Here is a 17,194-nt window from a genome sequence, read left to right as displayed (position 1 = left end):
CCCAGGCCGCGTCCCACACTCCTGAGACAGAATCTCCAGGGGTGGGACCCAGGAGCAGCATTTTGTAAGCTCCCCAGGCCATGCCGATGCGCAGCCAGGTTGAGAACTGGTGCTCGAACCCCATCTGTTACCGTGCTCACCCGCCGGGCAGTGAGGGACGATTCACGAGACAAAGCGCACATCACACCTGCCACTGGCCTCTCTCTGCTCCTGTCACTTGCCTTAATCCATGGATCAGCAGAGAGAATTCTGCCAGAAGCTATTATGTGGCCTCCAGGCTCCCGTTCCCTAATCCATTTAGCTAATTAACATAAAGCAGATACCATGCTAGACAACGGGGCAGGGACACAAATTAGGAGGGCATGATCCCTTCCTTCAAAAATACAAATGTGTAAGACATGTGCAAGGGACTCTAATATAAAGTATCGTGTGGTTGGGGCTTTGAGAGACTCTGAGGCAGGGATTCATAAAAAAGGCAAGATCCCTTTTAGCTGGACTGAGCAGGTCTCCACAGTTCTCTCTCTCTCTCTCTCTCTCACACACACATACACACACACACACCCATCCCCCTCAGCACAGGACACAGGGCCATGGACACAGCAGGTGCTAAATGTATTCCAGTCGAATGAATGAATCAAGTCAGATCAGCACCCATTGGAACCAGCCAAGCCAACATCCAGGATGCCTTGGCTCCCCTGTCCAGCCCCACGATGCCCAGACTTCTCCAGGTTAGCAACATCACCCCCACTTCTAGTGCCTGCCCCCCCACACACACACCCCTGCCCGGCAGGGCCCCTCCCCCCACCTCACTCAGTGCAGAGCAGTGGCCATGTGCCCTGCACTGGCGGCTTTACAGACTGATTCCTCCCTGTGGTCAAGATCTGCCCCTTCTCTCTGGGATGAAATCCGTGATCGTTGGCTGAGCACAGAGACCCCCCCCCCGTAAGACCAGCTGTGTCCACTTGCCCAAGAGCTGGCCAAGGAGTTAAGTGGAGGAGGTGTGTGCACCTTCTGGTCCTTTCCCTCCCCCCACCCTGGGGCTTGAAGGGACAAGGCGGTGGGACACCCTTGCAGACCGCGTGGACTGGGCAGGGGGAGTGTGGGTCCCCAGATGAGCCCTTGGGGCAGAGTCTCCTCCCACCACACCCCGTTCTGGACGGGCTCCCCGACAGAGCGAGCTCCCTGTGCCCTTCTCTGGCAGTGGATCCCACACACATTACACGTTCCTGCCTCCCTCACCTGTGGCACCAGGAATTCCTTTTTACACTCCGGAGAGGAGAAAGGGGTTACAGAAAAGCAGCCGGTGATTTGGTGACTTCTCATAGCAAAACTACCAGGTCCATAAATCTGCCTAGGAGTTCAGGCTGTGAGACAGGCTTTGCGATGGATGCAGGAGTGGATCAGCCTCCCTTTCTGGTCCACGCGACTGTGGAGACCACGAGGGAAACCGGGTGCTCGTCACTCTTGGTCAGTGGCCTGCAGAGATGGGCCCCTGGTGTACAGTAAGAAGCTATGGAAGGCATGGAAAGTTACCGGCTCCCACAGATGGAAACAGCAGGAGAGAAAGGGAGTGAGCGTGGGCTCTGGAGCCAGACCCAGGAGCTGGGTGACCTTGAGCAAGGACTTTACCATCTGCTGGAGGGCATCACTTTACCCAGCTCAGGGGAGACTCTGCTCACGGCAGTCCCGGGGTCCCTCCACAAATCTACTGAGCTTGAACTGCCCAGGATGGGGGGGTACATTAGTCAGGGTCCTCCAGAGAAACAGAGCCGACAGGGTGCACACGCATGTGTGTGAGCATGCATGTGTGTGAGCACACGTGTGGTATGTGTGCACATGTGTTTGTGAATGCATGTAGTATGTGCGTGGTGTGTGTGTGGCATGTATGAGTGTGCATGTGAGCATGTGGATATGTGGCTATGTGTGTGTGGGGGGGTGACTGTGTGAGTCAGCATGCATGGTATGTGTTTGTAACTGTGAGTGTGCATGCCGTGTGCACATGTGTGTGCATATGTGACTGTGAATGAGTGTGCGTGGTATGTGCATGTATATGTGGCTACGTGTGTGTGTGGTGTGTGCGTGTGTATGTGACTGACCATGCATGGTATGTGTATGTGACTATGTGTGAGTGTGCATGCTATGTGCATATGTGTGTGCATGGTGTGTGCATGTGTGACTGAATGAGTGTGCATGGTGTGTGCATGTATATGTAGCTATGTGTGCATGTGTGTGGTGTGTGCGTATGTGGCTGTGTGAGTCAGTGTGCATGGTATATGTGTGTATGTGACTGTGTGTGTGTGTGCATGCCATGTGCATATGTGTGTGCACAGTGTGTACACTAGCTCTCATAAAGAGCTTAGTCAGCTGCCCACACTCTCATCACAATATAGCTTCCTTGGATACATGAGTCTACACGTACATAGAGATTTTTTCAGGGACTGGCTCGTGTAATTATAATGGCTTGGGAAGTCCCAATTCTGCAGAGTGGGCTAACAGGCTGGAGATCCTGGGAGGCCCAATGTAGCAGCTGAAGTCTGAATCTGCTATAGAGTCCCCTCTTGCTTGCGGAGGTCAGTTTTTGTTCAATTGAGGCCTTCAACTGATTGCATAAGGCCCACCCTCATTATGGAGAGCAATCTGTTTTATTCAAAGTCCACCAATCTAAATATTAATCTCATCCACAAACACCCTCACAGAAACATCTAGAATAATGTCTGACAACATGTCTGAGTGCTGTGGCCCAGTCAAGCTGACACCTAAAATTAACCATCATAGGGGGTGGGCATTCAGGAATCCATATTTTCAATAACCTCTCCAAATGTGACATGAAGCACAGCCAAGTTTGGGGATCACTCTCAGTGATGCACCCCAAGGTCACTGACAGTTTCAGGCTCTCTCCCTCCACCTCCACGTGGGTCGCTGGACTTCCTTTGTGGAGTGGAACCAGTCTTCCTCACGTGGGACTGTGAAGATGTTCCCTCCGCACACGGCCAGGACACAGCGGGCCGGGGCTGCTCCTCAAGCCCAGGGCTGCCTTCCAACAGCCAACCTCTCTGGCTCGAAGTGCTTCTCTCTTGCCCCCGCCCACAGCAGACACAGTTCCCCAGACCCTGGGAGCTGCTTGTGAATCACCAGGACACCCACTAACCACTCAAATCACCAGCTACATCTCACAGAGTTCCTCTGACATGGCCACCCATGAGACACTCGTATGGGGCATTTTCCAGTAATAGCCGGACCCTCCCAAGCAGCGCACCCGGCAGTCCCACAGATCTGTCTCTTGCTTCAACAGTGTTTGGACGGAACAGACCCAGGGATGCCAGCCTCTGACCACCCTCCAAACAGTTTCTCCAGCTACAATTTTTTTTAAGGTTTTATTTATTTATTGGACAGAGAGAGACAGCGAGAGAGGGAACACCAGCAGGGGGAGTGGGAGAGGGAGAAGCAGGCTTCCCACTGAGCAGGGAGCCCGATGCAGGGCTTGATCCCAGGACCCTGGGATCATGACCCAAGCCGAAGGCAGATGCTTAACGACTGAGCCATCCAGGCGCCCCTCTAGCTGCAACCCTTGGAGCCATCTTCTTGCCCACCCAGTGCCTCTGCAACTAGCCAACACACTATTTTGAGCCAGGCTCCTTATTACTGATCAGCCATGAGCTCCTGGATGTGTCAAGGTCATTCCACAGACGTGGAGGCTGCTGTCAACCACCCAGTCTGCCCACAGGCCTCCCACACCCACCTCTCTCCAGGCTTCTATTTCCACCAGGAGGATGTGGCTCTGGAGGGCGTGGGCCACTTCTCCCACGAGCTGGCTGAGAAGTGTGAGGAGAAGTGGACACTGAGCATCCCCGGAAGGAGGACCAGTGCAGCAGCAGGGTCAAACCCAAGATGACTGGGGTCACACTCTGGACACCATGAAAGCCACCCAGGTTCTGGAGAAGAACCTAAGCCAGAGCCTTGTGGATGGGTGTGCCTGGGTTCTGCCCGCATGGACCCCCATCTCTGTGACTTCCCAGATGAGGAGGTGAACCCATCAAGAAGACAGGCGACCCCCTGACTCACCTCTGCAGCCAGGCCGGCCCCCAGGCTGGGCTGGGCGAGCATCTCTTCAAAAGGCTCACCCTCGAGCATGACCAGGAAACTCTGGAGCCCTGCAGCCTTTGGGGGGCCCCCCGGCATCTCCCTGATGCCGGGGCTTGTGACTGAGTTTCTCCCTGCAGCCATGTGGCAGCTCCTTAAGCCCCCTGGAGACCTCGCCCAAGCCCTGGATCATATGGAAACGATAAAGCTTTCTGCAGCAGAAAAAAGAAACCAAACGGGACCCTCCCAAGACCTACTATGGCAGAACTTCTAGAACTGGTTCCTAAGCAGAGGTACCTTAGAAGATCTCCAGCAGGGGTGGGGGGGCCCTGGGTGGCTCAGACGGTGAAGCATGTGCCTTTAGCTCAGGTCATGATCTCAGGGTCCTGGGATTGAGTCCCACATCGGGCTCCCTGCTCAGCAGGGAGTCTGCTTCTCCCTCTGCCCCTCCCCCTGCTTGTGCTCTCTCCATCTCTCAAATAAATAAATAAGATCTTAAAAAAAAAAAAGATCTTCACGGGAGATTTTAATACACAAAGTGGTTAGGAACCACCAGTTCCACTAATGAGAAACACAACAGAGCAGCACACTCTACCGTTTACCACTTCCTGACACGCTGCTCGCACATGATTTTGCACAAGACAGACAGCAAAGCTTTCCTGCCAGTGGTAAGTGGCCTCCATGGGCAATTACTAGAAGTCCTGCGTGTAGGCTACAGAGCGGAGAACAGCAAGGCCGTGCTGCAATGTTGTGAGGGTGCTGGGCGGCCAGCTAGGCTCACTCACAGCTCAGGAATATGTCCGTACCCCTGGCCTAGAAACACACAGGATCCAAATCCATGGCACGATCTATTGCAGATTTCTGCATGCGGCTGACCTTCAGAGCTGCCCACAAACAGAAGGAGTCCTTGAAGACCCACGGCACCAATGAGGCCACCCCTTTGGTGGAAGGGAGCTAAGACCTCTGTACAGTTGTCATGATGGGAAGAACAGGTAGAGGCTGGAGGAATGGTGTGGAACTCTCCTCATGCGTGAGCCCGCTACAGACGGTCAGACTGCCCGCCTTCCCTGCATCTATATGGAAAGACCACTGTTCACCAGAGAAGGCTGATTTTGAAATGACCAAGGATCTTTTCCATGACTTTCACCAAGAACTGCAGGATATAAACGTGCCATTCTCATTCCCAGGCCTATCAGATGCCAAGTGGGCAAGGGGTTGTAGCCTGGGAGGAAAGAAAGACTCACACATAGTAAAGGCTACTCACAGTGAAACGGCCACTGGCAATGGGGTAGGGATTTTCCCATCCCAGCAGCCTGAGCTCAGCCCCTCAGAGGCACTCGTGAGAAGCAAGGTGTGGGCCTTGCCCCAGAGAGCTCACAGCTGGGTCCCCTTCTGTCCAGCCTCAGTGACCTCGGACTCTCAGAGGGGCTGTGGCCACACCAGCCAAGCAGCCCAGACACATGGCGCTGATGCCATCTAACCACTAATCCCTCAGGTCTCAGTTTCCCCTTCTGAAAATGAGGGGTCTGGCCAGATGAACTCTAAGGTCCATTCCAGGTTTAGCATTTCATCTCCTGGTCACACACTGAACATCAGCCTCGGGTCCCACATTGTGCTAAACTCTGGAGACTGGAGGATGAATGAGACATTGGTGTCTACACACCACGTCTTCTTTATCCACCCATCTGCTGATGGACACTTGGGTTTTCTCTGCATCTTGGCTGTTGTAAATAACGCCACAACGAACACAGGGGTGCAGATGTCTCTCTGACTTAGTGTTTTCACTTCCTTCGCATATAAAACCCTAAGTAGAATGGCTGGATCACAGGGCAGCTCTGTTTTTACCTTTCGAGACTTCGCCATACTGTTTTCTGGAGTGGCCACGCCAGGGTGCATTCCCAGCAACAAGGCACGAGGCTTCTGTTTTCTGTATATCCTCACCAACACGTTATCCTGTGTCTTTTTGATGCTAGTGAGGTGGTGTCTCATTGTCTAGACCCCCGAATCTTAATCCCCTTCGTGCAGCTATGCGGTAGATTGATGGCAGGTACGGTGCTATGAATGGCCTCACTACATCCACGCCTTTGCCTGTAACTCCGTAGTCCCTCCCACTGCTACCCTGTGTTGGGGGAGGTGACCCAGAGGACATGATCCACAGTTGACCCTTAAGGCGGATCCTGGTGATCAGGGCTCACCAGCCCCTCCCCTGTCCTTGGAATCTGGGTCCCCCCTGCCTTCCCTGCTCCCAGAAGCTGCCCCCAGGATGGCCAGCAGACAGTGATGTGGTGCTGGGATCCCGTGAACAGTCCATGTGACTGAACCCCATTAAGCCTCTTTATAAACTTCTAAAACTCGGTGGGTGGATGCAGAGGTCTACTCATCTTGTGGCTGCCTGAGACAAGCCCCATATGTCCATTCCTTCGCTTGCGAAACCACCCACCTGCCAACCCGGAGCGGCCTGGCTCCCTCTTCAGGCCCTCGCCACCTTCTGCTCACGCCTGCAATGCTCCCGAGGCGCTTTCGAACCAACACCCTGGGCTGTGCCGCAGGACTCCCTTCGGCCAACAGGACACTGGTAGATCTGATGCAAACCAAAGCTTGACGTGTTCCCACTTCCCCCCCGGCTCCTCTGTGACACCGCGAGAGGGCCTGGGCGCATCGCTGGAGGACCAGAGGGGAGCAGAATGCCCCCTTCTCCCCAGAAGCCAACATGGGGGGAGCCAACCAGGTGACCCATGGACCCACCAGGAAGAGAAATCACGCTGGCGGTAAACTGGCTTGATCCCCTATTATCATCGTAATGAAGAACGGGAAGGACAGAGCCAACCAGCCCCAGGAGCCAGAGCAGCTGTGGGGTTCTCTGCGGGGTCCTCTGCGGGCCCTGCCACGGCCTTGGGGACAGAGTGAAGCGAGGACAGGGCTCCTGCTCCCCCCCACTGCCCAGTTCAGCAGCCCCGTGACAGCACCCCCGTTCACACAGCGAGTAGAATGTTCCATCTTTCCCTCTGACTAACAAGGACTTTGCCACAGAAAGTGACTGAAAATACATTATACATGAGACACAGTTTCTGAACCAGTTACAAGTGTTGTTCTAGGATATTTTTACTTCTCTTCAAACATTCCCTCTAGGGGTGAACTATCCTACCAAGAAGTTAAATGAACATAGAAAAGAGGCTTGAAGGAATCCACTGGGCCCCATCCTGGCGAGCCAGCACAGGACAGGGTCCCTGAGGACCTCTGTGGCTTTGGGGACTTGTAACTTCCCTTTAAACAGCCAAGCGATGTTCCCAGAGCTAAGGTCCACAAGGAGCATGTTTCAGACAACCAACAGTTTCCCCTATTTTGTGATTAAAAATGTGGACTCTAGTCAGACTTGTCTTCAGATCCCAGCTCCACCGACTTGGGAAGCATGAGGCCCCGGAGGTAAACCTCTCTACGCCCTGACTTCTCGTCTATCAGGTGGGGCTCCTAGCCATGACCTACATCATAGCGTTGTTGGGAGGATTACAGTGGTCACTCGGGAAATGTAAGCAGCTCTTAGCCCCGGCACGCTTTAGAAATCCGCCAGCCAACCCAGAATTCTGATCTGGAAGATTTCTGAGTCAAGTATGGCCTCTCTACGGCCGCTGAGTTTGTGTGTCTCTTTTCACTGCATTATGTCTCTCAAATAAAATACACGGCTCCCTCCAGAGCCCTGCAGGAAAAACCACACCAGCAGCCGAAAAGACTGGAAATCAAGTCAATCCCTTGTGGCAGGGATTAGAGAAAAGGACCGTCTTCGCTATTCTTCCAAGTACCTAATGCATGACAAACATTGTGATCCAAAGTGACTTGGGTCTTTTTCTCAGTTCTGGTACATTAATGCACTTAGTAGCCTCCTCTGAGGTCAAAGAAATTGGGGCAGAGTTTGAAACCATCTATTTATAAAATTGGTAGAGTCAGCAAACAGCAGATGTGTAGAGGCACAGGACACAATCACTTTTTAAAAAGATTCTCCCCCTCATACAAGTAGCACATGCTTACAGCATCAGTGAGCCATTGCCTTAACAATGCTGCATAACGAATCATTCCAAAATTCAGTGATAATCGTTTATACTGCTCACACATCTAAAGGTTGACTGGGGGTCGCTGGACCCAGTGGGCTGGGGTCTGCATCCCAGACTCCTTGCACCAGGGGGGTGGCCTTGGTGATGTCAGAAGTACAAGAGAGCAGGGACACCCAGGACTCTGAAGACCTCAGCACACTCGCACATCTGCCCACATTCACGTGGCCAAGCCTGACATGAGTGCGGGGGAGGGGACCCGCACAATCACACGGCAAGGTCATGGGTACAGGCAGGGCTGGCTTCAGGGACGTGACCTGTGCAGCTGCACATGACCCCACAGACACAGGGGAGGGGGAAGAATCCAGAACAACAGTGTGATCTTCCTACTCGACAAAAGGGCTCTGCACTGGGAAAGGGTTCTAGCCGTTCCCTACCTCCTCCAACCCTGCTGGCGGGACCACGTCATGGAACTTCTGCAGGGGACCCAGGTTTCACACCATTCAGCTGCACCTCACCCCGTGACACCGCCCCTCACCCCCTTCAGGCGTGGTTCGGATAAGCATGAAGGGGGAAGGACGTAGGTGGTCATTAGTGGTAACACGTGTGATCTCATCACCACCCCATTCTTTCCAGATTAAAACCTGGTGGACCTGCCCCATCCCACCAGCCTGGTTATACCTCAATGAACTCAGCACCCCCGCACCGCAACCCCACCCACTCCTCCTGCTCCTCCACGTGCCAGGGTGACTGCTCAAGGCGGGGGAGGGGGGGGAGAACTACCTATCCACCAGAGGTTTTTAGAGCCACAAATGTCAGAAACCTGCAGTGGGACTAGAGATGCACTTGTGGAGTTCAGGGGGCAAGATGGAGACGCACAGATGTGTCAAAGCCGGAAGGGACATCCCAACTGTGACATTTCGCGGGCCCCCGGGGATAACCAAGTCCAAGGTCTGTTGAGTACCGCTCACAAAGCACGCTCCTCCTCACACTCATGCCAACCTGGGGCTCTCCCATCAGCTCCTTTCCTCCAACCATTTCCTGAAGTTGGAGACACAGCCGGGGCCCCTGGGCAGGTCAGCCTCCTCCCCTCGGGGCAAGTGCGCTTCCCACCCACAAGCTGTCTTTCGCAGCGACCCACGGAGCCCATGTTCCGCTCCAGCGGGAGAGCAGCGTGTGAACTGGCTCTTGCCACAGAAAATGAATCACACGCGCACGTCGACACGAGAATCCTGCAGTTCAGACAATTACCCAAAGAACACATTTTCTGATAATTAGCGAGCTAAAAATGGATCCACTTTGAAATCCCTTCCTTCCTCCCGAGAAAGCCGAGGAGGTGGTTTAACAACAATCAGCTGCGAAGACACATCACATTCTGGGTGTTTGGGGGACAAGTTCCAAGAAATTTCTTGGAAGGTACAGTTGCCAGAAGGTGGTGGCGCTGACAAGACCCACTAACCCTCCCCACGTCACCGGCCCGGGCTCAGACAGGGGAGGTCACCGGCCACGGGCCACCTCACCTGCCTCGGCATGTGCGTGTGCTCTGGGGTGTCACACGGCGCTCCAGGCAGCCTCGAGGGTCAGGACACCAGCAGCAACATGCACGGTGCTGAGCAGCTCTGAGCCGCACACACCTGTATCCGCTCGCTGAATCTCACAGCAGTTGCGCGAGGAGGGCGCCGTTCTCACCGCCCCCGAGTTAGAGTGGCACCGAGGGCTGCACGGATAATCGGGGCAGGGGCTGCATCCGGACGCAGCATAAGCCTGCGTACACCACCGCCTCTCCCATGGAAGGGACCAGAGCTGGCGGGGAGCAGACCCCAAGGAGGGCAGTGGGCACGGACGGGGTAGGAGACCCTGTCAGTTAGGGACATCGATGGCAAACACAATAGAGAGTTACGTGTGATCTTAAAATACAAATCTGATGTAAGTAGTAAGTGTAGTAAATGGAGTAAAAATACGTGTTTCAGGCTTGGTCCTCGCGCAGCTAACTAGTCGTGAGGCGAAGACCATTCTGCCGCAGGACGCATGACTGGGAGCAACTGTAACACCCGAGAATTTCAAGTCAGTGTTTCCTGTCCTCAGGCATCTACCTTGGACCATCCTCCCTGGTGTTTCCCACTAAAGGTGAACAGCATCCGCGTTCTCGGAAGCTGCAGAGGCCGCAGCATGGGGGGAAGGACCACATGAAAAGGACAAGAAACAGAAAAAGGTACTTGGAGTATGTTTCCTGGAGCAAAATGCCTCTGTCTACTGTTTCTAGAATCTTATGCAAACTATATGTAAATTCACAAATGGTCATGCTAATGCCCAGCCTCTGTTCTTTCAAGGCCTCGGCTTTGACCTTGGGCTGTAAGCAGGACTCTGGCAGAGGCGACCACCGGCCACTGTCCACTGTCCGGCCAGAGTCAGTGTCCAAGCAGTGCAGAAGGGTGAGCCAGAATGATACAATGGATATGGATTATTGCCCTGCCAGAGAATCCCTGAGGCACATTCAGGATGGGAGTGGGGAGCGTGACAGACACTTAGGTGTCAAACTGGAACTGACAGCTGAAGGGGTTATTGGTGTCCAAGATATGACGGGGGGAAATAACTGACAAATTCATGAGGTGCCTTTAATACCAAGTGTCATGTGGTTTCTTACATCACCCTTTACTCTTTGGATCACTACTATTTTCTTAATGCATTTTCCTTATTTGACCACACTTCCCTGCTACGACCCACAAGATGGGGAACTCCCCCACACTGAGGGTCTAGGAGAACATGAAAGGACAAGTGAATAGCTGGAAAAATAAGTAACTTCTTGATTAAGTCCTCTCCTCCAGTGAAAGGTATCATTATGGAAATACAGAAAAAAAATCCAAAAGCTTGCACGGTTATTTCCTCTGTCCATGTTGGTAGGGTAGTTGTCTCTCTCCTATTCACCTGAGGCTCAGAAACTCCCTCTGGGTTGACAGGTGGCTTCCCCATGTCCCGTGGCCCGTGTGCTCTGGACAGAGACCGGGGATATCCTTTGGCTCAAGGCTATAGGCCCTGCTTCCTCCACCTGCTAGCTGCTGTTCTCTGCACTTGACTGCAGACAGCAGGCATGGTCCTGACTGGGGAGCGCCAGCTCCTCTGCCACTGGCGCTCCCCGGCGCTCCCCGGCTATGTCACAGAGGCGTGCTAAATACCAAGCTTGAGCTACACGCACACACGTGACTCTGCATGCACACGCGTGCTTCCCAGACACACTTAGAGCAGCCGTGACCTACCGTCCATCCATTCACAACAACTCTCCCAATGCTTGGTTCCCCCTTTGAGAACACTTCCCACCCCACCCCTAAAACACTCCCAGTGATGCCGTCAATGAAACTACAAAGCTGAGCGGCAGGCTGAAACCTCAAAGGAAACCCAGCATCTAGTTAAAAAGTTCCCCGAGGGGCGCCTGGGTGGCACAGCGGTTAAGCGTCTGCCTTCGGCTCAGGGCGTGATCCCGGCGTTACAGGATCGAGCCCCACATCAGGCTCCTCCACTATGAGCCTGCTTCTTCCTCTCCCACTCCCCCTGCTTGTGTTCCCTCTCTCGCTGGCTGTCTCTATCTCTGTCAAATAAATAAATAAAATCTTTAAAAAAAAAAAAAAAAAAAAGTTCCCCGAGCCCAGGGAACAAAGGCTGTCAGGTAACATGAGCTGGAAATGTCATCCATCATCACGCAAAGATAAAGAACCTCTAAGTCCAACCAGAGGGCACGAGCAGCTATCCAGTGCTGCTCTGTCATTTTGATTGATGGCCACCCCTTCTAATGAGCTCCTTTTATCTCTGGAGGTTTCCAGCCAGTGGCTCACTTGCTCCCCACCCCGCCCCCGCTCCATCCCCCGCCATTTGTCTTTCGGGGGAGACAGGGCTGCAGCAGGCACCAACCTTTCTCAGGAGGAAGCAGATGCGCTCGATGTTCCTCAGCCGTTCCCTCTATCGGGAGGCACAAGAAAGAAAAAGAGGGGAGGTTAGATGGTCTGCTGAAAGAACATGAGAAGTCCCACATTTGGCCCCCAGGAGAGGAGGCAGAACCCCAACCTTCAAGCACCAGAGACCTCCACCCTCCCACCCAGCCGCTCCTCACAAGGGTTTTTGCTCATAGAACTCAACAGCCAAAAAACCAAATAATCCAAATAAATGGGCAGAGGATCTGAACAATATTTTGGCAAAGAAGACATACAGATATCCATCCGCAGGTACATGAAAAGATGCTCATCACTGATCATCAGGGAAATGCACATCAAAACCACAGTGAGCTCTCACCTCACACCTGTCAGAATGGCTGTTATCGACAAGTCAAGAGACAACAGTTGCTGACGAGCACGGGGAGAAAAGGGGACCTTCGTGCGCTGTTGCTGGGAATGGAAATTGGTGCAGCCACTACGAAAACATTAGGGAGGTTCCTCGAATGTTAAAAATAGAACTACCATATCATCCAGCAATTCTACTTCTGGGTATCTCCCCGGAGGAAATGAAATCACTCTCTGGAAAAGATATCTGCACCTCTGTGTTCATTGCAGCATTATTTATAATAGTCACGACATGGAAGTAGCCTGAGTGTCCCTGGGTGTGTGAATGGATAAAGAAAACGTTGTGTGTATATATGTACACACACCATAGTATACTATATTGCAGGTTACTCTTATCTCTTATACAGTCATGATAACACACACACAGGAATATTACTCAGCCACAAAAAGAAGGAAATGCTACCATTTGCAACAACATGGATTGACCCTGATGGTGTTACGGTCAGTGAAATAAGCCAGACAGAGAAAGACAAATACCATAGGATCTCACTTATATATGGATCCTAAAATAAAACAAAACAAAACAACAACAAAACAAACTCACAGAAAAGGAGATCAGGTGTGTGGTTATCAGAGACAGGGAGTAGGGGAGAGGGAACTGGACAGAGGGGGTCAAAAGGTACAAACTTCCAGTTACAAGATAACTAAGTCCTAGGGACACCCTGGAGGCTGAGTCAGCCCTCCCGGGGGGCTGCCCACTTGGGGCTCCGCAGCAGATGTGCCCTGAGTAGAGTCTATGGTAGGGAAGTTCTCTGCCCATTGATTTTATTTTTCTAAAGTGAGTGAATCTAGAGGAAGGAATCATCCCACTAAAGTAGACACCAGCTGTGCCCCCAGGCTAAGACGTTTCAAGATGTCGAAGTCCATCCCAGAGCCTGGCTCGGGGCTGGGAACAGGTGCCCGGGCTGGCGGGGATGACAGGCCCATCACACACACCCTGTGGGCCACCACCCCTTTCCTGCAGTCACTTCTTGTTTTCCAAAGCCCCTCTGAGCACAGCTGCGGCGTCTGCCCGATGCTTCATTACGAGGCAATTTGGGGACCATGGACATGATGCTAATGAACTTGCTCGCGGATCTGGAGCAGACAGGTGGCTTCCCTAATTGAATCATACAGTGATTCCTGCGTATCCTTTGAGCCCAGAGGAAAGAGCCGACATCAGGACAAGGTAGCGTCCCCGTGGCTAGGAAGACAGACCCCGTGTATGCCCACACACGCATGCACACACACAAACCCCACACACACTGGGCATCGAGGCTGCCAACGTGGAGAATAAGGGGAAAGGTGTGAGGTGCAGGCACAGAGAGGCTGCTACGGGACACGCACTGGCTCCGTCCCGGTGAGGGCTTCGCTGGTGGCTCGCCTTACTTGCCGGTGACACTAACAGGCCCGCTGGTAAAGGAAGGGGAAGGGCTGACTGAGAAGCTGGGAGTAAAACAGGGCCCTCCTCCTTTCCAGCTCCTGGAAGGGGGTCCACCTCGAGGGCCCTGTAAGATTTGGGGCACTAGGGGACCTTGGATCCAGAGAGCCAGTGGGCCTCAGGCTCACTCGTAGAGCAACTGTTTGCAGCTAAGTCCACCCAGGGCTGGCGTCACCAACCAGTGCAGTAGCTTCTCCAAGCCACCTGAGGGGGAGACGCATTTTGGGGGGCTCTATGGAGCCCAAAAGACCTCGAACGTGAGTTAATGGGGCATCCAAAGCACTTAACTTCCTGCCAGGGAATAAATCATAAGAACCAAGAAAATACGTCTAATACTCTTCCATGTAGGGTTTTACTGGATTTTTTTAGAAATCTCGGACAAGAGTCCTTTCCTGGGGGGGCTTCAGTCTGTCCACGAGATGTCTGGTCGGCAGGGTCCATCTCCTTAATTAAGTCATTACCCAGTTAGGAGCGTGGCTTTCACGATAGGAGTGAAGAGCTGAGACCCAGCCTCCACGCTACACCTCCCCTGCAGCACGCACTCTCCTTCTCGTCAACAATAGCTGAGCGCCTACTGTGTGCAGGACCTTCCCCGGAGGCCGCCAGTCCTATATTCTCTGCTCTGTCCAAACTAAGGAACTCGCTGTGGCCAGATGGACGTGGTTCCACGCAGCTGTCTCGTGTGTTCGCCAATTGCCTGGGCTGAATTGGAAGGACGGGAGGGAGCGGAGGACACGTTTCCACACTAGCGTGCACCCGGGATCATTCAAGAAAGCCCTGGGTGTTTCCAGTGAGCTCATCTGAGCCCACACAGCTAGGAGGAGGGAAAGGAGGCTCCCTCTCGGACTAGAGCAGCTCTAGGCACCTGGTGGGTACCAACGGGCCAGATGTGCAATGCTGGTGCCAAACACAAAACATCCAGAAAGAAATGAGACCAGGGGGTAACCCTTCAGACCTGGTGGAGCCAAGTTATCACAGGTGGCGGGGGGGGGGGGACAGGAGATGGAAACAAAATGGACTTTAATGCAAGTACGTATCACAAAACCTAAGAAGTTTTCAGGTGCATCTTAGGGATTCTTGCAACTTGCCACAAATTTCTGCTTCACACTGTCGACTTTGAAAGGGTCTGGCTCAATTTCACAGAACGAAAGAATCTGATGCCAAAGGGATGATAAAATCAGGTGTTAGAAACTCAGATCTCTGAGAGAGACAACATGGAGTAAGTAGGTGGTAAGAACACGAGCTCTGGGAACAGGCCAACCTCCAGGGGCTGTGGGCCCTTGCATACGAGGCTCTACGTGCAGTAAATGATGCCATTCGGGCAGAGTTGTCAGGACTGTAGGTTACAGGTATAAAGCTCTAGTGTGCAGTAAAAACTCACAAAAACATACGACTCCAATAAAAACCCTGAGTTTACAAGGGCAACACTGAAGCCTAGTCCCTGGTCTTCTGGCTCCTCCAGGGAGCACATCTTTCTTTAAGGAGAACAGACCTCTCTGTCCCTGTCACTTAAAAGTGACATCATAAGCCCTCCAGGTTAAGACGGAGTCATACTAGCAAATCCTGCTGTTCGGTCTACAACCTTTAACTGGAAATATCCACAGAGCTATTCAAACAAAAACTGGGCTTGGCGCTAGAACCCAGGGCCCAGAAGGAGCTTCAACCACACATGGACCCCGTGAGTTCCGGCTGAGAGACATACCGGAACGAACCGTGTGTGCTCCCTCTCTCGCGTCCAGCAGTGCTGCTCTGGAATGGGTGTGGACAAGGCTCTGTCCACCTGAGCAGTTGGTCCCCAGCTCTGGGAAGTGGGCTGCACCCACCGCATTCGTTGGAAGTAGGGTCCTCCTCCTCTCCCTGCACCAAAGCCGCTTTCCACGTCCACTCCAGGGCACGTGGGAGCAGCAGTGAGATGGAACGGTCAGATCCAGACCAGCATGTGCTGAGCCTGGATGCCAGGGCCAGACTGCATCAGATCCCCCAGCAGGAGGAGAGCTGGCCTCAGGCCCACAGAGCCTCTCAAGATGAGTGTCCCCGTGGGCGGTGGATGTGGGCCTAGGGGCTCTGTACATCCAACCAGTCCACATGTTTTCCTCTGAGAGACCTGGCCAAGCGCAGCACGCAGACAACCGCTAAGGGAGGCTCCCATAGCCTGCCAGCAGGTTGGCCAACATGGAGCGTCTCTCCTTGTTCAAGGACGAATAACCAGAAACACCAGCTCGAGGCCTCAAAAGACCCGACTGCCACAGCACAGCAGACCTTTCCCACCTGGCTTACTGGGATCATAATATTTGGCTTGCAAGACACGTCGGGATCCAGGAGGCCCTCAGGAATGAGAGGTGTCCTCGACGGCCCTGAGCCAGGAGTAGAGGCACTTTATCCAGCCCCCATCGAACGTCCCTCCTCCACAGGTCCTAGTAACCCGCCCTGACACCGCCCTGCCCCCCACCAGCACCCGCTACTTACCGCGTGAACAGGGTTACACTGGTCTATGGGGCTCTTAAAATCCGTCCTTAACTCATCGAAGGCAATGATCTGAAATGGAACGTACAAAATTGAGACGTTAGTGCAAAGGTGAGTCAGTGTACCACGTCTTCCTGTAGATTTGCTTCAAAATAATACAGGAGGCAGGAAGGAGGTATCAGTGATCTGAGACTGGCCGGGAGGTATTTTCCGTTAAAGCTGGTGATGGACACTTGGGGCCCACAGCACTCCTCTGTCTTCTGTGTATGCTTAAAACTCCCCGAAGTAGGGAGAGCACAAGATGCTGTTTCAGGGCACGCACCTGCCACGAGTAGACAACTAAGTCCTGCAGACCTGATGCACAGTCTTGTGCATACAGACAACAAAACTGTACTCTCAACGTTAAACTGGCCAAGAGACAGCTCTTAAGTAATAACCACATGCGGGGGGGAGCTAATCCTACAATGGGAACCGTTCTGCAACATTCATGTATCAAGTCAACACACTGTCCACTTAAACTTACACAATGTTGCACGCCAGAGGTGTTTATCTCAATTGTTGTAAAGCCCCCAAGTCAAGCTTCATTTGTTTCCTGTGCCTTACGAAGACATGGAAAAAACTCCATTACAGTAACGGCAGGGGGAGGGGTAGATAAAGACACAAGACATTCAAACTTCAAGCCAGTGCTTTCCCTTCTCTCCTTGCAGGAAAAAGCTGTTTATTTTCTATTTGCGTTCATTTTGGCAGAGATGCTGACTGGAAGTGAGACGGACAGAAGGCAGGACAGAGGGAGAAGAGAAAGGCAAGAAAGCAGGGTCCACGGTAACAAAGAGAACCCCATCCCTGGAGGTCCACAGGCT

At 53.0% G+C, this 17,194-nt stretch overlaps 1 protein-coding gene across 5 annotated transcripts in view; it reads right to left on the bottom strand.

Annotated features, from left to right (window-relative positions):
• Nucleotides 1-17,194, bottom strand: part of CNIH3 (cornichon family AMPA receptor auxiliary protein 3) — a 205,553-nt gene that overhangs the window by 24,877 nt on the left and 163,482 nt on the right. For all 5 annotated transcript variants that reach the window (XR_002143336.2, XR_002143335.2, XR_004627200.1 and 2 more), the window contains 2 exons: nt 16,338-16,406; nt 12,027-12,074 (listed from right to left, as the gene is read on the bottom strand). Coding sequence is in view for 2 of the 5 variants with exons in the window: in XM_034666595.1 (XP_034522486.1) it covers nt 12,027-12,074; nt 16,338-16,406 (117 nt within the window). In the remaining 3 variants the exon portion in view is untranslated. The remainder of the gene's footprint in view (nt 1-12,026; nt 12,075-16,337; nt 16,407-17,194) is intronic.

This window comes from Ailuropoda melanoleuca, chromosome 8 (genome assembly GCF_002007445.2).
Source record: "Ailuropoda melanoleuca isolate Jingjing chromosome 8, ASM200744v2, whole genome shotgun sequence".
Classification (NCBI taxonomy): domain Eukaryota; kingdom Metazoa; phylum Chordata; class Mammalia; order Carnivora; family Ursidae; genus Ailuropoda; species Ailuropoda melanoleuca.
The sequence above is the reverse complement of the archived record's forward strand: the minus strand, read 5'-3'. Positions and strand labels throughout refer to the sequence as shown.